General features: G+C 41.2%; 1 protein-coding gene across 6 annotated transcripts in view; it reads left to right on the plus strand.

Annotated features, from left to right (window-relative positions):
* Positions 1-27,816, plus strand: part of wnk1b (WNK lysine deficient protein kinase 1b) — a 78,977-nt gene that overhangs the window by 32,041 nt on the left and 19,120 nt on the right. For 4 of the 6 annotated variants that reach the window (XM_084111663.1, XM_084111664.1, XM_084111666.1 and 1 more), the window contains exons 3-20: positions 3,866-4,038; positions 6,389-6,609; positions 8,156-8,313; positions 12,770-12,858; positions 14,171-14,390; positions 14,462-14,774; positions 14,853-15,037; positions 21,249-21,332; positions 21,531-21,566; positions 22,455-22,586; positions 24,210-24,277; positions 24,385-24,541; positions 24,644-24,760; positions 24,941-25,048; positions 25,564-25,612; positions 25,711-25,854; positions 26,108-27,126; positions 27,560-27,640. In XM_084111663.1, coding sequence (XP_083967789.1) covers positions 3,866-4,038; positions 6,389-6,609; positions 8,156-8,313; positions 12,770-12,858; positions 14,171-14,390; positions 14,462-14,774; positions 14,853-15,037; positions 21,249-21,332; positions 21,531-21,566; positions 22,455-22,586; positions 24,210-24,277; positions 24,385-24,541; positions 24,644-24,760; positions 24,941-25,048; positions 25,564-25,612; positions 25,711-25,854; positions 26,108-27,126; positions 27,560-27,640 — 3,354 coding nt within the window. Of the gene's footprint in view, positions 1-3,865; positions 4,039-6,388; positions 6,610-8,155; positions 8,314-12,769; positions 12,859-14,170; positions 14,391-14,461; positions 14,775-14,852; positions 15,038-18,335; positions 19,632-21,248; positions 21,333-21,530; positions 21,567-22,454; positions 22,587-23,626; positions 23,867-24,209; positions 24,278-24,384; positions 24,542-24,643; positions 24,761-24,940; positions 25,049-25,563; positions 25,613-25,710; positions 25,855-26,107; positions 27,127-27,559; positions 27,641-27,816 lie in introns of all 6 variants that reach the window. The other 2 variants (XM_084111668.1, XM_084111665.1) reach the window with 2 other exon arrangements.

Here is a 27,816-nt window from a genome sequence, read left to right on the forward strand (position 1 = left end):
TGACAGAAAGAAAATGACAAAGCATTTGAATCTGTAAATGTTAATAGAATTTAGTAAATGACAAATTTTCTTTTTGGCACACACAACCTCTATTTCCAAGCATCGCCTGACCCATTGCGCACCTGGTAACCATCCCAGAGTTCAGGAGCCTCTAGTTTTATCTGTATCTGTTGAGGTGCACCGTTTGCTGAAGCCAGGTCTTATCTCGCAGAGCTTTGATCTACCGTTTGCTCCATTCCCCACTGGCATTGCCTGCGCGAATGCTATGCAACCCGCTAGGCATGAGTCATGCCAATCCATTTTATTTGCCTTTTTACAAATGCAAATCTCAGGGGTTATTCAAGTGCGCTGTTATTCAGAGGCGACTCTCACAGCTGCCTCTTTCTCAGCCTGATTCGATCTCCTGATTGAAATGACATTCGATTTGCTCTTACTACATATTCAGTCCAGCTCTGTGATGTGGTCGAAGCTGCTTTGATCCAGTTCTCGCCACATCCATGGGCGTCTTATTGCACCATGTTGTGCACCCACACAACTTCTGGGAAAACGCTGTCAGGTGAGAGACTCCCATCTGCATCGCTGCTGCTTGGCAAGCCAAACACTACATGTCACATATTACTCTTTAGAAATAGCACTGCAGTAAAAAAAAAAGGGGGGAAAAAACTCAGCCTTTTGAGAAATACAGAGCAGCTCTGTGCTGATTCAATTTCAAGAGTTGGCATTGCATCCATTATCATTATTGTATTATCATTAGGCTTATTTTCTCAGAAAAGAGCAGGGGTGAGTTTTCTAGAAAGGCTCACTGCTGTATCTGGTTACTGCAGTATTTTCTGGGTTGTTTACAGACAGGAGGGCACCGCAGCTGCGTTTATCTCCATGCCAGGCCAGAGGTGTAGATTTTTGTGTGCGCGACAGTCGAGTAAACAGCTGATTGTTCACTGAACTGTCTGTGCACAAGTGACTAAGCAGAACTAGAGATAAAAGCTGACCTGTTTAGTTAATAGATAAGAAGGGCATATGTGCGGTCTCTTTTACACCAACATACCCTACTGTTCAAAAGTTTAAAAGAATGTTGTTTTTTAACAAAATTGATGCTTCTTTTACAAAAGCAGAATTCAATCAACATTGAGTAAAAAAACATTTACTTATGTTGCTAATTATTATTGAAATTGCTTTTTTATAATTCAAAGACCTCTTTTCAACTGCTAGTCTGCTAAGAAAATATTCGGATATTCTCCGCTTTAAAATAGTAATTACTGTAAACATGGGTATCTTGGGTTTAAACAGTACTTGCAAGGGCTTCCTTGTCTAATTTGGCTGTGTATATAGTAGCCTACAGTATGTTGACTGTTTAAGCAGTGTTTACTCTTGTAACCAAAACCTCAATTATTTGAATCACATGATTGAGAAGAGCACAAGCACCTGTGTTTTTATTTTGAGAAACGGGGTGCTAAAATTTATGCTTGTGGTTTGCCAAGACAAGTGTACATGAGGTGCCAAAGTTAAACGCATCACTTCCCCCTCTCTCTCTCTCTCTCTCTCTCTCTCTCTCTCTCTCTGTCGCACACTCACCCACTCACTCACACTTGTTTATCCTTCCTGTGTCTTGTCAGCAAGAAAAACCTCCATTTAAGTTGCAATTATTGACTTTTTCCATTTTTTTCACTCCAGACAAAAAGAGAGGCTAGCAAAGCTGCAAAACCCTGCTTGCTACAGAAGACCTCTTCCTTTGTCCTCCGTTATCAGACATTGATTAGATTAACTACTGACACAGTGAGATGGGAAATAAGATGGCCTCTGTTTGCAGAGAGCAGACACCGATCACAACCTTCCTTAAAGTTTGGCCTTTGAATGTAATCTATGGGCCCAAAATCATACTATATGCAAGTACATGAATGCTTCCAAGCTCAGTTTTGCACCACGGTGGCCACCTATAGCAGGCGTTAGCATGAACTGTCTTCTCCTGCAGTCATTTTTCTCTTTCATGTCAACTGCTGTCATGGTGGAGTAAAAGTTTGAAGAGAATCTTGTTGAGTAAGTCAGTTAAAGTCAGTTGAACTGTCACCATTTTTATTGCTAACTGCTACTTGAATACCACAACAGTATGCAAGTACTGTACGCACAACAGGAATGCATGCTTGAAATGCATTGGCAAGTATGTATTTTTGAGTGTTTTCTCACACTGAGTCGCTCCATCATGTTTCCTTTCTAATCTCATTGCACCCCAGTCAATAAAGTTTACCCTTTCATTCCCATATCTATGGCTGGATACCCTTTGTTTCTCTCTCTCCGCTACCTCCTTCCCACCAGAATGGTTCGCGTTCTGGATCTAGAGCCTTTTCTTGGCCAATTCTTAGCCAGACGAACTAGAGCCTGTTGCAAACCGGCTGCATTTTTTTTCCACAAACTAGAAAAAATGGATGGTGACGTAATGCTTCTAAGTGTTGTTTACCTGACTATAACCAGTGTGAAAACAAACACTTTTCATCTTGGTGTTTGTGCAGGAAACAAGTGCAGCAAGTGCTTTTCAAAGTACCTGGAGTGATTCTAGTGTACCTGCAGCTCTCAAATAAGCTGCAGGTACTTACGGTGCCAGTGTAGAGCAACATTATTACATTTATCAACAAGACCACCATAGACAGCATCAGCATTTCTCTCCTACTCCCTGAACACCAGAGTTGAGCCGATCCTTCTGGCCTGGAACCCCCTTTCATGCGTTGGAAACGTGTGGAACGGTTCAAGAATTGGAACTGACCTGGAATCCGCACACAAACCATGTTGGTGGAAAAGCGCTTTGTGTCTGTACACTCTCTCTACTGTCCTTTGGGATTAGTGGTACTTAATGGGATGCAGATGCCTGCTGCTAGTGCGGTTGTTAGTTTGGGAAGCGAATGAGTGTGTCTGCATTAATGTGGAGAAAGAATGCCACCGTCAGCATTCTAGAATGGTGGCACATCAGTGACACCAAATAGACTGGTTGCAGATAGCCAGGGAATCTATGTCCTCATGCACTGACCTTTTATGTATAGCTTTTATAAGATGCATGTTGCAATTTGCCGCCAGGTATGCAGGGTGACTCTTTCACAGAATGGAATTGGTGCTCACGTAATGCATATGATTTAAGCTCTGGGGTTGTGTAAAAGTAGGCCACAGAAAAGTGGCCTTTTTCCACAAAGTGCCACTGGATTAATTCATCACTGGCGGTTGCTGGAGCAATCATAATAATGATTAATGATTGGGCTTGCGCACACTGTTTAAACTGCTGATAAGGGAACAACCTGACCGGAAAGGAACTATGACATAAATGCTTGGATACCCTCATGCACAGGGAGGTGCGTTCCATCCAAAAAACCCTGTCTACCTGACATTGTTCTGATAGGTCAGGCTCTCCTGGATAGAATACGTTTTTTGAGTAGGTTAGAGAGTCAAGGGAGATGATGTAGTGTCGTTTTCCATGTCATGTTGAACCTTTTGCACCGTGCTTTGCTGTTTCTTTATCTTATAGGAGCCTTTGGTGTGTGCATGTGTGTGGCCCGTACAGGCATTAAGCACAGGACAAGAGGACCACTTTGTGTTTAAACTAGATGAGTCTTGTCCCCTCCTGTGCTTTATGCCTTGTCTATAGGGGCGCTTTTGGAGGCATGGCAGGAATCGGGGGTCGGGTTACATTATTTGAGGTTGAGTGGACCCCAGTTGAACCGTAGTGGTTGTTCATAAAACCATGGTATCTCATTTAAAGCACATCTGTAATCCTTATCCCTGAGTTTAGAAATTATTAATTACAATAAACGGCTGTTTAATATGGTTTCCATTACATTAAAATGAAGTATGTGGCTAAATGTTTTGTATTTTTTTGTCCTTGCAGGATCGGAAGCTGTCGAAATCAGAGCGGCAGCGCTTCAAGGAAGAGGCTGGCATGTTGAAAGGCCTGCAACACCCAAACATTGTGCGTTTTTACGACTCATGGGAGTCGCCTTCCAAAGGCCGCAAGTGCATCGTGCTGGTGACGGAGCTCATGACGTCAGGAACCCTAAAAACGTGTGTAGAATGTTTCTGTTCCACTTTCATATTATATTGTCTGTCCATCATATGTTTGCCTAAAGAATGAATGGTCAGATGCAAAAATCAGCAAATACATTGTACATAGTACATAATACATAGTATTGTGGTATTATGTAAAGGATGATTTACTAAGTTTTTTTGTTCTGTCGCATTTGTCTTTTTTTGCAATTTAAAACGTCCGCTGGGGTTAATATTTTATTGTGGTACTGCATTCAAATGAACAACCTTTTCTCCAGCCAGTTTTCAACACCAGAGTTGTTACCAGAGTGATTGCAGACGAAGAGTGGCATGTCATGTGAGACATGCATTGTGGGTACTGAACAGATGCTGGAGCTTCAGACACATACTGGACCAGCAGCCCCCTCCTGTGGATGTGTGGGCTCTGACATGCACACACAGTTATGAAAACCCACTTAAATACTGATACCTGACTGCAAGACAATATAAGGTCATATAATAGAAAGTTATCAGGTTTTCATGCAATATTATGACAAAAGAAAAAGTGCACACAAGACATCACTGAGAGAAACTATAAATAATGCAGGAAGATTGATGTATTGAATATAATTGGTTTACTGAATAAATCTGGGTTGTTCTTTTAACATAAGAACATATTAATAAATTTGATTTTAATCATTTGTTGACATGAGATTCTGGATACAAGAAGTCCCTACCAAGATCTATGATCCTCAGAGCCTCAGTTACGCTCAATTAGCTATCTTTCACACAGCTCACAGCAACAGGGACACCACTGTTACTGCTAGGAGAGAGAAAGACAGTGGAGGAGATGAGTGAAAAAGGAAAAATGACAACCAGTGTCAGGCTTGCTTTGTGTTCATCAGCTTTGGCATCCTGGCAATGTGAGGTGTTTGCATGGCTGCTCCTCCACCGCAAAGATAAACAGTGATCAAGAGGTCAGGTAGAAATGGAGCGTCCCACAGACATGGCCATGCCTAATCTAGTCTGTGTTCTCGTGTTTGTCTGGGTCGCCAAAGACATAACGACTCACTAGAGTTTTGTACCTCTTTCTGTCCTTTTATGTTCACATAAAAGTCCCGGTTCTCTGGTTCGCATTCAAATCCAACATTTAGGACAGAAACATACTCTTCACATGTTCATAAAAAGACTTCAGATGAAAAAAAACTAAATCAGAAAAGTCTGACAATTAAAATTCATAATATTTTCTTGAATGTTTCAGGCCTTAGACTGTTTATGAAGTTCAGAACGATTGTTTTAAATTACTTCAATGTTTCAAGAAGTGCGGAGAGAGTTGTTGGTGTAGCTGGAAAACAGCCTGTTGGGGCCCCCTGGGAGCCACTGGGTGTGTTGAGTGATGAGAAAGTTTTGAATCAGGCTTTGTTGCTCTCTCCTGTATCGCCTCGGGACTTACCCTTGGCTCCGCTCCGACCTGTCAGTCAGCCGCCACACTCCATCAAAGCTGCCCTGTTCCACCACCCACCTCCTCCCATTGGGCAAAGCACTACTCATAGCTCGCTTCAGTCTTACTAAGCAAACTACAGAGCTAATATGTTTACACAGAAACGCTTGACTTGATATATCTCTTCACATGCTGCCTGCAAAACCAGTTATACTTCATCTGATCTTATGTTATTCGACCATTTTTCTATTACTATGAGAAGCAGAAAAGGAAGAGGAAAGGATTATATTTTGAAGTCACTGTTACGATCATCCGTAAACAGATGTTTCTTTAGAAAATGCACTTATCTGATTCTTCTCAAGACATGTGACATCCCCATAACAAATGAGTATACGTTCTGTTTTGCTTGTGAGCTTGTGCCCATCTTCACCTAGGAACTGGGCGCCTGAACTGAGTAGATTGTTGTAATGAGGATTACAAGGCCAAATCCAGGCTATGGCTTGGCTCAAAGATTTGATTAGGCCAAGCTAATCTATCGAAAGTGCTGTACTGCCCTCCTCACCCTGTTGTCCTCTCTTTTATCTGGGACTTTCTCTGTCTCACAGAAGAGAATACAATTGTCCAAATGGATGCTTCCAGACCCAGACCCATCATCATGAAATAGTTTAATTCTCCCTGATCCTCATATGGGATGAACTGAGTTCTGATTGAGCCGCTGTTGAGGGGAGAGTTTTCTCATTGATTTTCATTCCATTTATGGTTTCATTGGTTGAAATTTTCCATCCCAGTCATGACCGCCAAAACAGAGAGCTGTAGACACGTATCATCTTCCGTTGACAAATCTGCTGTTTGTTTTTACTCTGTCAAGGTCTTAAACAAAACCATTATGGCTGTTCAGTGAAGAAGAACGTTGCCCTAATTCTCAACTCTAATCTCTTTGTTCCTCAGGTATCTGAAGCGCTTCAAGGTGATGAAGATAAAGGTGTTGCGGAGCTGGTGCCGACAAATCCTCAAGGGCCTGCACTTCCTCCACACCAGAGCTCCTCCCATCATTCACCGGGACCTTAAGTGTGACAACATCTTCATCACCGGACCCACCGGCTCCGTTAAGATCGGCGATCTGGGCTTGGCCACCCTCAAGCGCTCTTCATTCGCTAAAAGTGTCATAGGTACGACCCAGCGTTCGAACTTTCTTGCTTTCCCCACCTCCCAAGTCAGTTCACCATGCCTTATACAATTCAAAATGTGTGTCATGTCACTGCTTATCTTTTCAATGATGAGGTGAAATTGGGAAGGTGGGGCATTTTCTATCAGTTATGCTCAGATATTTAAGGCATGCTGTAGCTCTGAGCTACACTGTTCACCTTAGACCACAGTTTTCCAGGCAGCCAATAACACTAGTTTTAATTATGGGTGGAGACGAGGGAAAACCAGAGGAGAACTTCTTATAAATTGGGGGAACACCTTTAGATCCTGCTGTTTCCCACCTGGAACTAATTGGCCTGTAAATACAACAGGTGAAAGCACTTTAAATTTCCATAATCTCTGGGGTATTTTGGGTAATATATGCCTTGCAAATACCAACAAAGCCACATGGTGGATAATGCTTTGTTAGTAAGTGTGCTATGAGGATTTTTCGCATGTGATATTAACAGAATAAACATTTTGGTCTGGAACCTGTGGTCTATAATTATTATAATTCTAGAGATTCTCTTGCTGCCAGTAATGTCAAACATCTTTTTCCAAAGGTTTTCCTGATCGCCTCATCAGGGTTTCCCCCTCTTCCTTTCAGATGGTTTAGATATTGTGATAAATTTCTTTCTGGATCCCTTCTCTCTGTTTCCTCCAAAATTTACTTGTTTCCATTTTTTTTTTTAGTTTTTTTTTTTTTTTTTTTCTCTTGGTTTTTGAGAATTTTTTCCTTTTAAGCTGTAGGGCTATAATCTCAGCTGGTCTCACTCCACTGTATGGATTATTTAATGTCCTGCAGTTCAGTAAGTATTCTAAAAAATGGCAAATAAGAATGGTAAGTCAACAAGCAACCTACCCCAAAAACGGAAATATTTCAAATATGAATCTATATTTTAGCTTGTTTTTCTGTGCAAGGCCTTTTAACGCACGCTAGTGCACGAGAGTCTTTGCTCACTAGCTATGGGCTTGCTCTGTGCATAAACCTACTTAACATTCTCCCATTACAGGCAGAAAGGTGAGTCGGTCATGTGTTTTCCATAACTGTGTTGTTGACATAGATCAAGTTCCATAGCTAGTCGCCCACCGCTGTCCAGTTCCTCATTTAATGTGTTGGCGGCACAGCCGTGTTGTAAAGATCAACACGGTTTTGAAGGCCATCAATCAGCTCTAAAACTAACCTGCACCAACGCATGTGCGTCTGTCTTAAATCAACTTCCTTTTCGCGAGATGACGCTTGGCCGCTTGGTGCACTAGTCTGACGTGCTGACATAGAAAATCTAAAGGCCTTGCAGAGAAAAACTGGATTCTTTCACTGCTAAATAACTGAGGCCGGTTTTCCCCCTTCCTCTTTTTTTTTTTTGTCCTTTTCTCCATATCTTTTGCTTCCCCTCTTTCTCTCCTCTCAGGGCCGTACGGAGCAACAGTGCCATTGTCCTCCTCCTCTCTCCCTTCCTCTCCCCGGCCCTGCTGGGGTGAGTAGAGATCTCAGGCACTGAGAGTTCTGAATGGTTCTTTTGATTTAAGGTACCCCTGAGTTCATGGCGCCTGAGATGTACGAGGAAAAATACGACGAGTCGGTGGATGTGTACGCCTTCGGAATGTGCATGCTGGAGATGGCAACCTCTGAGTACCCATACTCCGAGTGTCAGAACCCCGCTCAAATCTATCGCCGAGTCACCAGTGTGAGTACCCTCACACACCTCTAGCTCTCCATCCCTCTATCATTTTGGGTATTTTTCTCTCTCTCCTTCCGCTATAATCTTCACCAGCTCTGTCATTACGCCCACACATTCCTCAGGCCTCTGCTTATGAAATAATTAAATAAAAGCAGCTTTTTCTGTTGCGCTCACTGAAACCTGCCCACAGCTGGGGGCGTCACACTGCATATGAGATTATGTAAGCAACATATAACTATGTCAAACAAATGTCAAGCAAAAAAACGTTTTGCACTAGGAGTAGGCGGTATGACCAAAATTTTACTTTTATATCATAATAGCAGTATCACAAGTAAGATTTTTGGAAAGTCTGCATTTATGTTCATCAAGACTGCATTTATTTTGTCAAAACACAGTAAAAAAAACCTGTAATATTGTTGAAAAATGATTACAATTTAAAATATTTTTGATATATTTGAAAATGCAATTTATTCCTGTGATCTGAATTTTCACTTACTCCAGTCTTCTAACATGCTGATCTGGTGCATAAAAAACATTTCTTATTATAATCAATGTTGAAACCAGATGTGCTGCTTAAACTTTTTGTTGAAACTGTGATATATTTTTTTCAGGATTCTCTGATGAATAGAGATTTATTTATTTGAGTTATTTGAGCATATATTTGAAATAAAACTCCTTTGTAACACTATAAATGGGTTTACCGTCACTTTTGATTTAATGCATCTTGCTGAATAATAGTATTTCCATCAAAAATTAATAACGGCCCTCAAACTTTTGAATGGTAGTGTAGTTATTGTTGGACATGAATGGAAAAAAAGATTAATATTTTAATATCCATATGGCAGTGCCTATTTTTGGATAAGCTAGTAAATTAATTATTTTAGAAATAGATGGTATTTCATTTCAATTGATTTTTATTTATTTATTTATTTATTTATTTTGGAATTTGAGGGATGGAAACCACAAGAAAAAAATTTAAATGAACAAAAAAATAAGTCTGGGATCAGTGCAAAAACTTGAGTTAGAAACAAATGACTCAACTGTATTACTAACATTATAAAACTGATCATTGTGATTTTAAATTCTGATTGGATGAGCTACTTTCAAAGCTGCTGTAAAAAACAAACAAAAAAAAACTCACTTTATGATGCACCACTTAAGATCTTTTTCATTTTGACCAGTTTTCTGGTTGTTATACGGCCCAACCTTATCCCAGACCCACCCAGTAAGATGTAATTGTCCAAAAGTAAAACCGTTGGATATCTGGATGTCTAATGTCTTTTTTTTTTGCCAGCCGCAATAAAAGATTTAGCTTTAATTAAATCAGCTTTACAGCCGTCACTGATATCAGCTTGTAGTGCGTCATGTGTTGACTTTCCATGAAGTCAGACTCTGGCTCGAACAGTCGCTCTCTCCAGCTTTAATGTTATTTGCTTCATGTTTGACTGATTAGTTACGTTTGAACTCAAAATATTCCACAATCATTTTTTCAGTTTCTCTGGGATTTATTTATTTCAGACCTCTTTTAAGCCATTGTGATGTAATTCTCATTGAAAGTGGTTAAAATTGTCCATCTATTTATGGATATACAGTACAATGTTGTTCTCAGAACAATCGAGGTTAATGTCCCTGAGAGTACGGCTATATATGAATCCAAGACCATTGTTAGAAGGCTGGAAAAGGCCAGTCATGTTATTGCAGTTTATAAATTGAATCAGTTTTTCCCTTCTTTGCTGTGCTTTTAATATCATTGGCAGAGAGGAGGAGGGAGTATAAGGCAGTCATAAGCTTTTTTATTCTCGTTCAGTTCATTAGGGTGATCATATGATCAGTAGGGTACTAGGGGTTGAAAACAACTGGCTGAGGATTGTGGTAAGCCAATAAGGGGTTCACCAGTAGGGAGCAGTACTGATTCTCCATACTGAATCCTGTGTCTATTTGACTGTTTTAGACAACTTTAATGTTTTTGTTAATCAAAACATCAGTTTTCTTGTTGTTTTTATGACCGTAAGTGTATATTTTCACTGCATAACTTGGTAAGAACAGCTCTGGATATAGAAAACGTCCTGAACGCTGGAGTGTAAAAGGTTCTAGAATAGCTTTTGTTTGGTCAACATGGTGGTAAGCAAAATTTATTTTGATCAGCACTCTTGAGTCAGGTGTAGAGGTGGTTATCTCTTTCTACCTGTTAGCTTTGGAAAGTGCAGGGCACATCCTATATTTCACCACTCCGGTTTTGTCCAGCTGTCTGGAAAGCTTCCGTCCACCCTGCCTGAAGGCTTTTTAATCTCATGAAATCCAATCGCACATGCACAACAGTTCACTGAGAGAAGCAATTTAAGCTTTACGCAATCAGAAAGCATTTTAAGCTCAGTGGACCCGAGGTTACAGACAGATGCGGGACTTTTCCCATCTCGGCCCAGAGTAAATGCTTTCATTACAATGAAACGGTTTAGATTTGTTCTCTTTTTCCAAGCGACTGCAATTTCTGCCTGTAATCTCAAAATCAGGGAGCATGGAGTGGTTTCAGGCTGACCATTTTACTGTGGTGTCCATGGAATGGTCTGACTGCAATGTAGATCTTGCCTTTCAATAATGTTGTGGTTAAACTAAAGCAAAGGCTTTAGAGGTGGATCCAAAGTCAATAGCGCTGCAGCTGGACAGAGTGTTCCCGTTTATTCACTCGAAAATTGGTTTCACAACAATGGCATTAGATTTGTGGTGTAAAATCATATGAATGTTGTCTATGAATGTGCTTCTGCTGAGTATTACACTTGATGTAATATCATGCATGCACCATTTGTCCTACAGACATGAATGATACCTTAAAATTGTGCAGCTTGAGCAGAGACTTATCGATGACATGAATTTACAAAGCAGTCAAAAAAACAAAACAAAAACAGAATATCAAAGGGTGTGCTAGTTTGGATATAATGTACCAGTCCTTTGTCTGTATCTTCCAGCCCTGAAAAGTAATTTCAGTGTGTGGCCTTGAAGGAGTTCAACCAGAAAATTGTTTTCTTCAGTATGCTTATGAGTTGGCCAGAGTAGAAGTTGAAGATTGCTTTTGTTCCTTTTTTACATCCACCTCCAGCTGTTCCAGGAGCCTTCCTCTCTCTCTGCTTTGTTAAATACAAAATGATTGCTTCTAATTTTCTTCTATTGTTAACTGGTAGGAGAGCAGAGGAACAGCATGTATCTGGCTTTAGGGGACCCGTTCACAGCGTCCTTAACAAGCTTTTTAAATCACCTTGTTATCGGAATACTTCGGGTTCTGACTTAATTCTGTTAGATGCTCTATCATCCTTAACTTTGTTTGGCACTGGAATTTGAGGGGGGTTACAGACTTATATAAGGAGCTAATGCTGAGACAGGGGGAGTAATAGTTCAGGAAGACCACTCTGTAAAGCAACACAGTGTTCCAGGATTTCACGTGTAAGTTTCTTGCACTCTTTTTGTCTTGGGTGGTTTTGACAGCATGGCTCTAGGTAGGTTTTTTTGATGTTAAATGATTTTGAAAAGGTTATTTCAGAAAAAATGTGGGAAAAGTAGCAGATAATTTTTTATTCAGTAAGACTGATTTGTAGGATGCTGTTTTTTTTGCATGGTAGAGGTGTTAGATTGCAATAAATCAGTTCTGATTTGTAGAGTCAAAGTGAAATTTAATACAATTAACTAATCATTTACCCCAAGATAACCAACTTTTTGCTTGTATTCTTAAAGGATTGAAGTGAATGATACGTTTTTAACAATATTTGATAGTAAAATTGGCTTTTTGTAGAGCAGAACTCTTACTTGTGTGTACCCTCATCTTGCATTAGATATTTAGTTAATCTATATAGCAATTCTGTGTCAGTGTTTGTTTATTTATCTCAAATCAGGGGTTTTCAAATTAAATCAATGAATAATTGAATAAATATATTGTCATTGTACTAAAGCCAAAATAAATATTTAAAACATTTTCTTTAAAATATTATTCAGAATAATTATTCATAGTTCAAATTTATTTGTATAGTGCTTTTCAGGGGTTTTTTCCTTCAAGTTTGAAAACTCGTGGCTTATTGAATGAAAAGCTAACTGTTCAGCAAAATTAAATAGCCTGCCAGATAAGCAACTTTATCTAAAATGTCATGGGTTTCTATAATGCAAACCACATGTACACTTACCCCATCAAAAAAAACGGTTATTAATGGTAATAGTTGCGTGTTTAGTGATTTGAAAAAACTCTTAACCCTATGTATTAAACTTTGGCTCATCTTCTGCCATTTGTGGGCATGTATAATATCTCAAATTGTGTGGTTTGTCGAGGGATTGATCAGATGATTTTCACCTGGCAGGCATTAAAGCGCAAAAGGCATGCACCAAATGTATTTTTGAGGAGTCCATGTGGAGCTCCAAAAGGCTTTCTTTCACAGCATAAAAGACATGTTGATTTAAAGTTCCTTTGTGTTTTACCCCACAGGGAGTTAAACCTGGCAGTTTCGACAAGGTAGCCATTCCAGAGGTGAAAGAGATCATTGAGGGATGTATTCAGCAAAACAAAGATGAAAGGTAAGACTGTGCCTACTACACACGCCAACGCTGTATTCACAGAACTCATTCATCTAGTCATACCTCAGTTCTCAGCGATGTGTGGCATGAGTCTGCCCGCATGAGTCTGCTGACGTGAGGGTATATCGCATCCTCTGTGCGCAGTAGCAGCAGATAAGCGGATTCGCACGCGCTGCTTTGGAAAGATTCCAGCAACGAGCCGCTCAGTGAAACAGATCCGTGATCACGCCAAGCCAGCGAAGAGTGTGCAGTGTCCTCGAGCCACAGCAAAACATAAGCCCTGACCAGACTGCCTTCTTTTAAAGTCCTTTTTAGAGCAACTACCTAAACGTCCAAGTCAAAACCGTGGTTTTGTATTTATATTTTAACCAAAATTGATTTTAAATGACCTTGATCACCATTTGAAGTACTTTTTTTCTAATTATTCGTGGAAAGTCATAAAGCTGACGTTCTGGTTTGCATAAAACAATTAATGGAAAATCACAAACAGCGTGTCGAGCGTAAGGTGAGACGACGTCTGATGTTCTGCTGATGAAGCACTGGAAAAGCTGATGTCTACTGTACCCAGCTAATCAACAGAGCTCACTTGAGGGTTTTTTCCTCCTCAGTGTTAAAGGTCTGCCTTAGTAAAAAAAGATTGTGCAATCTTATCTTTTTACCCTTATATGTATCATTCCATGCAGGTGATATGGATCAGCTCTCTTTAAATGTACAGTAGTGCATACTTCCTTGGTGGTTTAATGCGTTGGTCTGTGCTAATCGTATTAGCCCTTATTAGATAGTCCTTGTTAAATATTCATAGATTCCCTCTGATGTCTCCTATTTTTTAGGTGATTAGTTGTTGAGTTGTGAATGAACAGTGAGTTTGTTAAAAAAAAAAGAAAGTTGCATAGAATGTTTATCACCACACGGTCTGGGGATGATAAAATTTAGTTCATGTGACATCACCATAGAATGGCACCAAGTTATCAAACTTCCCTTATAAGGGAAAATCTGGAAAGTTCTGAAACCAATTAAAGATCAATTTGACAATCAAATTCAAGGCCTCATGTCCTCTACATTTCAAATTTATTTTGCTCGTCTTCTTCACTTACCCTGAATCAACCCCATTCAGTGACTTTTTTTTTTTTTTTTACTCCATCCCGGAAAACCCCAATGTTCCACTTTGTGCCTCTAAATCCGTTTAAATATGATTGGCTGATCTTTTTCAGCCATGTGCTTCTGCATTTGTTGATTTTATTGATCGGCTATCCTTATTTAACGTCTTTTGCCTTGTTTGCTTGTAAAGTGAATTTTGCCTCTTCCTTAACAGATACGCCATCAAGGACCTTTTGAACCATGCCTTCTTCCAGGAGGAGACTGGGGTGCGGGTGGAGCTGGCTGAGGAAGATGATGGGGAGATGATCGCCATCAAGCTCTGGTTGCGCATTGAAGATGTCAAGAAACTGAAAGGCAAATACAAAGACAATGAAGCCATTGAGTTCTCCTTCGACCTCCATCGAGATGTCCCAGAAGATGTGGCTCAGGAAATGGTGAGTTTATCAACGAGTTTCTGAATCTGAAGTTGCACACAGAGATGGTAACATGTTGTGTTGGAATGCAGGTTGAGTCGGGCTATGTTTGCGAGGGTGACCACAAAACCATGGCGAAGGCCATCAGGGACCGTGTGTCTCTGATCTGCCGCAAACGAGAGCAACGGCAGCAGGTGCGAGCAGAGCAAGAGAAACGCAAGCAAGCGGAAGAGCAGAAGCAGTTGTCCAGCGAGTCGTTGAAGAACGTGGTCGCCCCTCAAGGAACTCAAGGTTCTGCACAGAGTCAGTGCGGTTCCCAGCCTCCAACTCCTGGCTTTGTCCACCCTGAGGGTGAGGAGCCCGATGCAGACCAGCAGCTTCAGTACATGCAAAGTGGAATGACCTGTAAGTGTTAGATACAACCCATCTGGATTGATTTAACTGTCATTCCTATTTAATTATGAATGTCATATCTTTTCCCAGCGGCTGACGTGACGCTTGAGAGTGGTCAGGGTTCATCCGTGTTCTCAGAACCTCACCTCAGCCAGCTAAGCATGTCGTATAGTTCTCCTGCAACGTCGCAACAGCAGCAGGTGCCTGGACAGGGCGCCTATCCTCCCAGCTCTCAAGCTCCCCAACAGCACACCGGATACCCCCAGCAGCCCATGGTAAGTCCCAGAAAATGAAGGGCCAAGTCAAGAACTCGCCACCTAACTGAGATCACAGCAGGTCACATATTTGCATCCTTAATCTGCTCCTGCGGGGCCGTTTTATGAAGCTACCGCCTAGTGACGAATTCCAAACTTATTATGTTACAATATTCCAGTAGCAATTTTCCAACCAAAACAGTGATCAATACACCACAAAACTTCTCAAAAATGTCACTGTTGCACAAAGCTGTTGAAGTGCAGAAAGCAGATATTCTCATTAGGTGCAGGAAAAGTCAAAGCAGCTTTGAAATTGGGCCTAAACTAGTGGTTCTCAACCTTTTTGACTCAAAGGCCACCCATTGTCCAATACAATATTCAACGGATTTTTGGTATTTCTGCTGTAATTATAACAAAGCTGCTCGTTTTCAAACATTGTTAAGCTAATGAAGCAATACGGAGATGCGCATCATCTAGCCTTGATTGAGTAACAAATGAATCATGAATTAATGATCAGTTGTTGTTTGACATTTGAATGTGATTTATTTGTAGTTGCATGTGTTTAGAGTTTAATGATCGTTTGTTATTATCAGACACTAAATGGATGATGCATGAGAATGGAGAGCAAAGCCATAATGTCTACACTCTAAATGGGTTTGATTACTTTCATACAGCCTTCTCTCTCTCTCTCTCTCTCTCTCTCTCTCTCTCTCTCTCTCTCTCTCAATTTTTTCTGACTGCCGAGTGTATTTCCACTCCCCACGTGTATTTGAGCTGCCACTCCCTCTTCATCCACTATGTGTTTTAGTACATTCTTTGGGTTACTTTACCTTATTTGTTTTTGTGTGTTTCATATCAGTATTTTTAATTCATCTCAAAAAGGCAGTGCCATGTACTGTAGCAGTATATCATGCTGTGCAGACTGGTAGGCCTCCATCACTTCTTGTTTCTCTTTAGAGTCAAGCTGTATGTTGTCCTGACATCCTGGGCACTTAAACCATGATCAGTTTGTCTCATCAGTGTCAAGGCATGCAAAGATCTTTCTCAGGGAATTTTACTTTTTTTAAACTTTCTCATCTCTTCTCACTCATTAGTTTTGAATTATTTAGATTTAGATTTATTATTATTTTCCATAGAGCCTGAAATACTTTAGTCATAAGCACACACCTTTATCTCTCTTTATTACTCTAATTTTCTCTGGTTATAACTTCTAAGGATTTATTTTATAACAATGGTTTTTATAAATAAATACAGTCTTATCTGACTTTGACTTGGAATGGTTGCTTATTTGTTAAGACTCAAAGTGATATTAGAAGTCTGCATGGCACTGATGACTATTTTACTTTTATTTTTGTTCTTCTGTTTTTATTCACAATATGCTGTTTGTGGTCTTTGTTTTTACTGTATATATTCTCTACATCTGTTTATGCTGTTCTTTATCATAAAAAAAAAAAATCTTTGGATTTGGATGGATTTTCTGTGATGTTTTCATGGACTTTGCTAACATACATTGCAAACATGCAGTTTGCATCTACATAGTAGACTGTCTATGTTGTAGATTTCTTGGAGTCTGAATGCTGCTTAAGCAATGACAATGTCATTTTTAGTGCCATTTCTTTAGTCACTTATTCTTACCCACTTATATTTTCCAGTCTTTAACAAACCAAGTTTCTCTGTAACAATTAATCTCAGATTAGTTCAGAAAAGTATTACTTTAATTTCACAATCTGCAACAAAATCTGCTTGCAATTCATGAATCAGGTTTTGGTATTCTGCCACATGCAATAATTTCATAGTATAAATGTTTCTGATAACGTGTTGGTCATTGTAAAACAATTTATTTTTTATTTTTTGAAACATCATGAATCATCGATTGAACCAGGCTCATTCTTTTTGTCTTACTCAACAGCAGATTTGAACATTTGTAGGTCAAGATTTATTGTACAATGTAGATCAATGTCGTTCTTTTTCTGTCTATCATCCTAGAATGTGATGTTGATATTTAATCTTGTATCAAATGTTTCTTTATAGTTTGCTTTTGGTTATTTGGCTTTTGTTCTTTTTGTGCCATTTGTGTTCCATTGTGGTTAATAGACAATTCCCCTCCTTCGTCTCCAGCCTCCTCAACCTCTCCCCCGTCGTCGTGGTCGTAGCATGTCTGTTTGCGTGCCCTGCTTTTCTACCACTTCTGCTCTGTCGTGCCCTCCCAAGCCACCTTCCACCCCTCCTCCAGTCGCATCAGCCCCACTCTCACCCCGGCTGGGGAGGCCAGATGGGGAGACGTTTGCGGGTCGATTGTCTAAAGCACTGGAGAGCGTCCTGCCCCTTCACTCGGCCCCACCCCGTCGCCGTGCCAGTCTCCCAGCAATATTTGCCAGTCCTGTATGTTAGTGTCTCCCAGTGAACCAGGGTTCTCCCACAGAGCTGGACTTGGGTACAACCCAGGTATCTGTAAAGAATAATTGTATAAGAATAAGAACAGCCAATGTAATCTAAATTGATGCAATATAATTTAATTGTGGTTAGGGCAAATGTTCACATCCCTAATAGCAAAAGAAACACCAAAGGTGTGATCTAAAAACCGTAAATGGCAACTTGCTACATTATTAAATCAAAGTGTGCTGTTCAGAATCCAAGAACATTGAATTTAAACCCAACTATCTCATAGTGCCAAGCTATATCACGCTGTTAACGCTAAAACTATTATTGGACTTAAAAATGCACACAGCAGCCATTTTTCAAACTGCCTAGTCCCAAATCATTTGCTGTTAACCGCTTAGTAATGTTACCGTTAATCTAGCTAAAACTGGTGTCTTATGCAATTTAATGCAATTTCACGAATTAGCCACTGTGTACTGAATCACGAGTGTAAATAGCTTATTTATATCTCCTCTTGTAAGTTAAAGGCTCAGGGTTGCTTTTTTAACTGACTACAGGTCAATCTTAAAACCCCCTTTAAATACCCGTGTTACCCTGGTCCACTCCGCTGGAACCCTGTGCTCACATTAAATACAGATTGCCATGAACTGCAATCATTAAAAATGGTTCCTTGGCCCCACAGTCTGTGAAGCATCTGTATTTAATTGAAAATCTGTCGCTGTCATGTTTCTACAACTCATTAAGCATTTAAAAATCTCTTGATTTATTCTATTGTCATTGAGACATCTTTGCCTGATGGGATGAATATTATCTGCTGTTTTTTCACTTGTTATCTTTTTATTTTCTCTCTCTCTTTCTGTTTTTCTTCTTGCTTTGTGAATTTTATGATGCTGCCTTTTCTACTTCCTCACAAAGATGCTGTATGTTATTGTCACTGCAGCCACAATCAGTGAGTCAGCCGTACGGTGGAGGAGGCTCAGGTCTGGTCGAGCCCCCGCTCTTTTTTCCCACCATCCCGGAACGGCCCGTCTCATTCTCCCCTCCGCCATCTTGCACGCCTAAAGCTTTCAATGTGCAGCGGCGCAAGAGCACCTCCATCCTAGAGGCCCACACTCGTCACTTCCAGCCCGCCTTCCACCGTAGCTACGGAAGCAGCCTGCACCCGTTCTCTGGCGTGGAGGCCCTTGGTGTCGGCGTCGAACCCGCCCTGTTCATGATGCCCGGGATAGCAGCTCAAAGATTGGCTGAGCCACTCCACCTACAGCCCCCAGCGGAGTCGCTATATGGATATAAGGATATGAGGGCTGAGCAAGAGGAAACTGTACGCAGACTCAGCCTCAACCAGGCTGCATTAATGGACCATCTTGAAGCCATGGCCTACGGTGGCTACCCTATGACTGCGCATCAGATAAGCCAGATCAGCTTCCATCAGCAAATGCAAGCTGCTGCTGCCGCCAGCTTGGCCTATGAGACTCAATCACAGCCTGGGACAGCTTACCTACACCCTCATGTCCAAAGCCACATGCGCTTAACCCACAGCCCCATCCCGCAACTACCTACCATGAGTGTGTCTAGCTCCGCCTCTGCGCCCCAGCAAACCGCACCTGCAGATCCAGGCTGTCAGCCCCACTCGTTTCCCCATTCCGCACCACCCGTGCTGGCTCATGCATCCGAGCCGAGCACCGCCTTTGAATTCCACATGCACAACCTACAGGCTGACCCAGCCATGTTGGCATCCAGACTCTACCGAGCCCGTAGGGGCTCCATGGACCTTAACCTGGAGGAAGCGGCTGGAAACACGGGCTTGTGCAGTCGACTGCAGCCCGTCACTGAAGAACTGTACAGCTATGTGAGCCCGGAGCTGCCCCTTCCTCCAGGCAGCCTGCTTCTCCATGGACCTAAAGAGCTTAGTCCTGAGCCTTCAAGCGACTCCATGACCTCCTCCGATGCTGGGGAGTTCCACTCGCCTCCGCCTCATCAATTGTACCAACCTCAAGACTGTTCTGCAGCTCAATCCATCCCACAAACTTCTTACTACAAAACAGATGGAGGGAGCAATGTCAGCGACGGACACCCACCCAGTCAACCGATGTTTCTATTTGTTCCACCCTCTGAATCGTCCACTGTTCCATCTTCACACATCAGTGCTCTGCACAGTACCTGGGCTCGTCAACCATCTCTTCCACCGGACATCACTTTCCACGAGCCTGCCTTGTCCCATCAGGGAGCTACCTTGGTACCTAGAAATGCTTGTTCTCGTCCACCTTTCCCAAGCCCTCCCTGTCTTTCTCTCAGTTACCTGATTTATTTTTTTGTCCCGTGGTTGTGGTTTTAACCCTCTCCAGCCATAATTTAGGGCTCAAAAAGGTTTGCAAGGTGCATTGAGCAAAAAATGCATAAACCTGCTTTTTAAATCCCCTTGTGCTGAGACATTTATGTATCTTCCATTAGACAGTGTGATTTTTTTTTTTTCATTTATTTTCATTTTAGATGCCTGTTGTAAGTATTATTTTGTATGTTCATATAATGGTGTATATGATACTTGTGTGTTTGTACAGATATCAAGTAAAACTACATATCTGTACATGACATACAAATCTGAAATTTAGTTTGCCTCAAATTTAGTTTGCCTCAAATTAATTTATTGATAAAAACCAACATAAAATAGGAAACATCTGTTTTTTTTTAAAGGATTGGAAGAGATTTACTTCACTTGTAAAAAGAGGCTTGAATGCAGGATTTGTATGACCAAACACACAGACACATACAACACAAACAGGGGGTTTAGACAGGTTTGCTTGTCTCTTTAAGGTACCTATATTCTTGCTTTTAATGTTTCTTACAAAAAAAAAAATCTTGTTTTTTTTTTTTGGTTGTATTTTACCTTAACAGCTGCTTTTTAGATATTCTGCTATATTATAGTTGGCTGGAAATGGTTAAAACAGTTGCCTTTGATTTTCTATTTTGTCTTTGTCGAGGAAACGGCTCGTGATACAGCCTCAGTAAAGAACCACCTGCACATGAAACCCCAACATTTGTTGGCTAATGGCTACTTTTAGGACATTTAACTTCAAAAGCTGAGAAGTCATCTTTTAACCCTTAGAAGGCTGGCATTATCAATGTCATCCTGCAGTCCCATTCTCCGCCCCTATTTTATACACCTTTCCTGCCTCACTTTATCTTTTATACCACTGTTATTTTCATCCTCTTATCTGCCAAGGCTTCTTATTTCCTACTGCTCTCTAAGCCTCTTGCTAATAATGAATACATTCTTCAGTGTAATGCCAAGGTAAGGTGATCTACGTCTGGAGCAACTATACTTGTCTGTACCTCGTAGAAGAGAAATTGAAGGACAAGTATACTTGTAGCTTTCTAAGGGTTGCTTCTGTTGAAACTCTCCGTGTGGAGGGGAAAGTGGTCAAATCAAGCAGTGTTAGTGGTCAGGTCTATTTTATCAGACGCTTCCTTGGTTATACAAACAACTCCATATGCTTCCCTGAGCATTTTTTTTTATAACATTCACCCAAGTTACAGAATCATGTAGAGTTACATGCATGAAGCCTACTCACTCCCCGGCTAACACCTGATGTTTGTTTGTTGTTTAATTGTGAGATGTGAGAGGCATACACAAAAAGTGAATAGTGACCTGAGTGCATTGCTCACAGTGTTCACATTTTGTGTATGAATGGTAAGTATTTGAAAGTCATTTTTTGTTTTTACTGTAGCCACCAACATGTTTTGACTTTGTCTTTTTTTTTTTTTTCACCTCTCCACCACTGCCATACCTCTTTCTCTCTCTGTTTCTCTCTCACTTTCTCGCCTGCCTCCATATTCCTCTTCATATTCGTAACAGGTGCAGGTCCCCATCTCTCAGTCTACGAGTGCCATGTCTATGGTTTCCTGCAGCACCCCAACAGCCGCCTCTGCTTCTCAACAGGTAAGATCAATGTGTCTGACCAATCAGAATCACCTTCCCCCCTTTCATTAGCATAAATGGAGCTTCAATATTGGCCAAGAGACCTTTTTGAGTTTTATTTTTGTTGGTTTGAATCTCTCTGGATTCTCTCCTGCGTGTGAAAGCTGTGGACATCAGAGGTGGCTTTCTCTTATGCTGTGTTGTATTTGTTTCTTATAGTATGGAGTTTACTACGTCCAAGCACTCCCTTCGCAGGTAGAGAAAAACCCCATTCCTCTCTCTCCCTCTCTTTCTCTCTCTGCTTCTTTTACTTTTTCTCTCTCCCTCTTTCTCACATTTACTCACCTTTCTTTTTGAACTCTGCCTTGCCCTCTTTAGTTTTGTCATTTCATTATTGCATAATGAGGTATTTATGTAGTTCAGTAAGGCTTGTAAAGGAAACTTGTCGATGTGAGTATTATCACATCTTGAAGACCCAGATCAAGATCAGTTAGTGTAGTAATTTAATTTAAATTAAGATTTAGTGTTTGTATGTTGAGTTGTTCTCCAAAGGTAAGTTTTTCAAAGGTTTTTTTTAAATAAATATATAGAAATGTTCTAGTTTTAGCAATTTGAACAGCATCTGTTGATGATTACCACAGGCCATAGTTTTGTCCTTTAGTTTGTGAAGACAAAAATCAAATTTGCAGTAATGCACTTGTTTACAATGAAAGTCTATGGGGCAAGACATTCCGGAGGGTTTTTGTAAGTGCTTATTTTAGTGTTGGAAATGATGTTCTAGGCGGCTGAACACTTTGTTATGTGTTACTGTATTACTCTCGTGTGTAATGCCTTTCTCCATTGACTTGCATGTCAAGTGCATTGCTGTGAATGAAAATGTAAATGTTTTGTTCGTTTTTACAAACTAAAGGATGAGTCAAAATTATTTTCTGTCTAGGGCATGCTGTCTATAGACTTAATTTCAACCTAGTACTTTCCTTTAAGCCACATGATGAGCTGGTGGGATGAGTTGGTTGAGACCAGACTGCATGTGATCCTAAAATGTACTCGTTTTCCAAGACTTGGTGTTTCCAAAGAGCCTCCGAGCCTAATATCAAGAGGTGAAGTAAATGCTTCATGTGAGAATGCTTATTCTCTTTTTAGGCTGCTGTTCCGCAACAGGCCTCTCTGGTGCTGACATCCCAACCGGGTGTCTCGCTACCCCAACAGCCTCCCAGCAGTGTAGTTCAGAGCAGCTCTCAGACGCAGGTCCAGCCCGGCCCCCAGCCCACACAGGTACACTCAAATGTGTTGAGAGCAAATCAAGATAGAAGCCAACATAAAATAAAATTAAATCATCTTAATTCAATTTTATATGACAAGAGAAAACAGTGAAGTTAAAACATTTCTACTGGAACAATTTCTGAAACGTTTTATTATTTTAAATGTATTTAAATTACTTTACATTACTACTGAAACATTATTATATTTAATGTATAATATGTATTATTATATTATATATATATATATATATATATATATATATATATATATATATATATCTTTCCGCTCTCTGGAACATTACAAATCACAATTGTAGAGAAGTAAATTAGGTTGTGTATGCATTCATGTTCACTTTAAATATGGTAAATTACTGCGCAGAAGTTTTTCTTCTTTCTGTTTTACTTTCCCTCTTTTTATGTGTCGAAACACTGTGGCTGTCTCTTACTGAAGTGCCTCAGCTCTGCTTGTTTGTTTGATTGATTGATGTTTTCTGGCATGTTTCTGCCTGTTTGTTGCATGGTTGTCAGTTGCGTGGTAGTGAGACGAGTCCCTCTCTTCGGTTCCCAATGTTTAGTGCAGATCAGTTGTTTTCCCTTTAGCTGGAAGTGCAGATACACTGTAGTGGCACAAAAAAAGTTGTTTACTTATGGTTGATCTACTTCAGTCGTAAATAACTAAATTGGGTTATATATATTTGATGTGGTGTTGGATTTGGATTTTGTTTTGACAGTGACAGCGTTTATAGGCACTAAGAGAGGAGCCACTCCTAACTTAATCTAATAACCGTTTGGCACTAAAATTATACTTTGTTTTTCATGTGTGTTTAGCTTGCGGTTGTTGTGATCCTCCGTTCACCCTGTGGCATGTCTATGTCATGTGGTCTGATCTTGTGATTGTTTTCCTGCGGTTTATTAAGACATCGCTCCTCTCACACGTAAACTGGCCTTGCCGTCTCCATCTTCACCGGTCGGTGCTTGCAGACGTATTTCCCTCGTTCTCCATATTCCCAACCACTGATCTGACCCAGCTACCCCTCTCCTACCTCCCCTCAGCTTTGCAGTGCGGCTCTCGGCTTGCCAACTATAGCAGTTGCCCCGTTTCCGCAGCAACCAGTGCCTGAAGCGCTGATGTGCCCGGCAGCCGTGTCTGCGCCAGCCATGTCCCCGTCAGTGCTGCTGCCCCATCTACCCCAATTGGTACCGCCTCTAGTGACACCTGTGCCAACCATCCATGTGGCCACAGTCCCCTCCCCAACCGAACATCCATGTTTGCCAGCCAACACCCCAGTGCAGGTACCTGGATCGGATCGAACTGGCCCCAAACGCATCAGTGCAGGCAGTTTTTGCTTGCTTTATAGGAAAAGCTTATGTGTTGACATTTCATACTTCTTGTTATCTCTGTCTGTCTGTGAAGCATAGCTGCTAAGCTGTCTTCACACAGCGTCCTTTCTTTTCTTGGCTGTGAAATAAGACCTATTTTTTTTTAGAAAACACAATAAAAAACATTCAGGCTTTGCCTGAAGCAGTTGTGCTTTTTATTTAGACATGCATTTTGTTATTTCGTCTTTTATCATTTGATTGTTTGTTTGTCTCTTTCTATTATAATTCATTTTGTTTTTGCTGTTTGCTGTTCCAGACATCTCATAGCGTCGCTCAGATTTTGACAACCGAGCTGTCACAACTCCAAACTCCTGCTGTGGAGAGGTAAGAATGACTATTTAGCCGTGGAAAACGCAGTACAATAGATCCAGAATACATTGGGCTGTATTACTGAAGCCATTGTGTGTTTTAATTGCTTTTTTCCCCCTTAGCTGTCATTCTGATGTGGCATCTGGGCTCAGTGATGGCAATGAAGGCGTAACGGGTGGCAGGCATGAGGGTCGTTCTGCCAAACGTCATCAGCGCAGATCAGTTCGCAGCCGTTCACGCCATGAAAAGACCTCTAAGCCCAAGCTCAATGTACTTAATGTACGTCCAATGCATTGACATTTTTCTTTTATTGTTCCTTTATTGGTTTTGATGGTGTTTTCCATAAAGACATTGAACAAACATCTCTCATGTTTGTTTCAGATCTCCAGCATGGGCGATAGAGTTGCAGAGTGTCAATTAGAAACGCACAACAGGAAAATGGTGACTTTCAAGTTTGATCTCGATGGCGATAACCCAGAGGAAATTGCACAGATAATGGTAACTTGAAACACCATCCCTGCATGCTTTTATTACTGACCAGATATGCTAATTAAATTATTTCTTTTGATCTTGATCTATGTGACAAAAAACTGGTGTTGAATAAAATATTTCTGTTGCCAAAATACACTTTGTACTGCCAAAACTCATTAATAAGAGGTATTATTTCCTTCATGTTAGGTACAAAGTGAGTTCATTCTAGAGACCGAGCGTGAGTCCTTCATTGATCAGATCCGAGAGGTCATAGAAACAGCCGATGAGAAAGGTGTGGAGAGAGAGCGCAGCCAGGTACGTCCTTCTAAAAAGCTTCACAGCCGATAGTTTTACACCCAGTATTTCCATGCCTAGCAGTGAATAAAATTGCCATTTGCAGAAAGTATAGAAAAGCTTGCATGGAAGACCATGTATACAAATTGGGTATTAAAAAAAAACTATTTTTTATCATTTTTCATCAAAGTTTTAGTGAAAGCAGAATATGATCAACAAAATGGTTAGATTAATTATTACAGTTTATGTGCTTTTTTATTTTACATTTATTTTGTACAAGGCACATTTTGGGATGATTTTTGTTATTTTCTAGCATGAAATTAAACATTTATGTGTTTAAAAATAGCTACTTTTCATGATATGTCCGTTTTATGTTAGATAATATTTAATATCTGTCATATGTAATAAGTGAAACGTCAAATCTTTTTTTATTGCTATTTAAACAGAGCAATAGGACATCACTTTGCACTCTATCTGTGTAGAAGTTGAAATAATTTTTTTGAAATTGTAACATCACAGTTAACAATATCTTACAGATGGTCAGTGATCATGAGCAGCATATGCCCACCACATCAGTGCCACAAGGTAGAGCTTACTCATGTCTCAGCATGTAAAGCAAGTTGATGTCCCCTGTTAATGATGTGTCAGTACTGAGGTCTTCTCTCCTCCACTTTTTCTCCCAGGTGTGGCGCCTAGTTCAGCCGCCCAGGTGGTGCACTCCGCGGGCCGCAGGTTTATCGTCAGTCCAGTGCCTGAATCCAGACTGAAGGATCAGTTCTTTAGTGCACCCCCACCCACAATCCCTCTTCGGGAAGAACCTTTATCCTGTGAGTTTAATATGTAAAATATACTTATACAGGTTAAATTGTCATAAAAATATCCATTAGATGTATCTTGTTTTTTAGATTAGCAGTTTTTATTGATTCTTATAAAAATACTGAAAAATACATTTGTACAGTATATAACCCTTTTTGATTGTCTCCATCACTATAATGTCTGCTCTCATACCCAATACAAATAGCCTAGACAAATTATATAACCGCATACTGATTTTTGTCTTGAATTTCTATTCCTTATCAGCTATGTCAGTTGCGGTGCCTGTCTTGGGGCTTTCTGTGTCTGCGTCTGCAGTCAGTCTGCAGCAGGCATTCTCTGAGATGCGTCAAGGCCGGTTCGACCCGGGTCCCAGCACTGCGCCACCAATGCTCCATGTCTCCATGCCCCCTCTGGTTCCTGCCGCAACACCCTTGCCCACTAGCACCGCCCCGGTTGTCCCTCCCCCAGTGTCTTCTGAAGCGACCGCTTCACCATCTCTACCATCTGTCTCCATAAACCCTCCGGGGTCATCGTCTCCTCCTCCTGCCCTTGCCACCTCTGCTGTCGCTTCCCCTCCATCCCATTCACAAATCCCCCTGCCTCAAAGTCAGGTTGTACCTGCCATCATCAGTGTTATTTCCACCCCTTCCTCTCTGCCAATGCCACCTGTTCCTGCCGCCGCATCATTCCCCCAGACCTCAGTCTCTATGCCTGTACCTGCTAGTACTGCTGCCCCACTCACTCACCCTGCGGCTCCTATGGGATGTGGCAGTGGCGAACAGCCATCCATCCCCTCCACTTCAGCTCAGCTCACTTCAGCCGCCATCCAGACGCCGCAGCTCGCACCATCCACCATCCCCGACACTGTTACTCCCATCTCTGGAGCTCTGACACCCGTGCACAGCCAGCCTCAGACCTCCACCGTGGCCAATCAGAGTCACACACAAAGCGTGGAATGTGACAGTGACCCGCAGGGAAAAGGCGTTGATGACATCCAGGCTCTGGATAAGAAGCTGCGGTCACTCTTCATGGACCTGGGCTCTGGTCTGCCCTCTGCCCAGTCTGATGTCACATCTGACCCCTTGGCAGCCCCAAGTGTCCCTGGCACCTCCTCTCCAACTGCCTGCTCCACCCCAAGTGGCACCCCTCTCCCTCCCTCTAGTTTACCCCTCAACTCCTCCGGTCAGCCCACGGGCTCTCCAATGACCTCCATGGGCAATGGCTCCACCCCAGTCGGCTACAGTCAGACGACTCCATCCAAAGCGCCGCTATCAAGACTACCGGTGAGTGACCGGTTGATCAACAGTCATGAAAATAATGTCACAATGCAAATAAGCTCAAGTTTGACATCATGGTACATGGTTAAAACACTTTTCTTGTTTTTAACATCACATTTAACCTCTTTCTCTCAACCCTCTAACTACTGTGTAGAAAAACTGGATGATTTTGTAGTGTTTTTAAACCCAATTTCTGCATGGCTATTGAGTTTCATGACTGACAAAATGCATGACATAGTAATCCTTCATGAACACTATATAACTCAACTGACACTTTTCTGTAATATTACAACCAAGCTCTAGTCATATTTTGTGTACAGCTTTGAATAATTCCCAAGCATAACACACAGTCTTAGGCTGCTTGTGGCGGTTCATCGGCACCTCTGCCAGCTCTCGTTCTTTACAGTGCTTTAGTTTCTCTTCCGTCTTCATTCATTAGGTGTTGCCTGTCGGCCCAGATCAGGCTGGCACGCCGCCCACAGAGCACCTACCACCCTTCCCAGGACCTTGTTTAACTCAGGTGCCCTTTTCTTCTTTCTCTTTCTGTCTCACTCTGTTTTTATATAGTTTCATTCCTATAAAACACGCAGAGCATGAGTGAAGATTTTTAATCACATAAGAATCAAACCACTGCATGGCATAGCTTTCCTTTGAGGCCTTTTAGGAGCATGACCTGTGACGCTCATTAACTCTGAC

The sequence above is a fragment of the Abramis brama genome (genome assembly GCF_963993115.1).
Source record: "Abramis brama genome assembly, chromosome: 4".
In the NCBI taxonomy this organism is placed as follows: Eukaryota; Metazoa; Chordata; class Actinopteri; order Cypriniformes; family Leuciscidae; genus Abramis; species Abramis brama.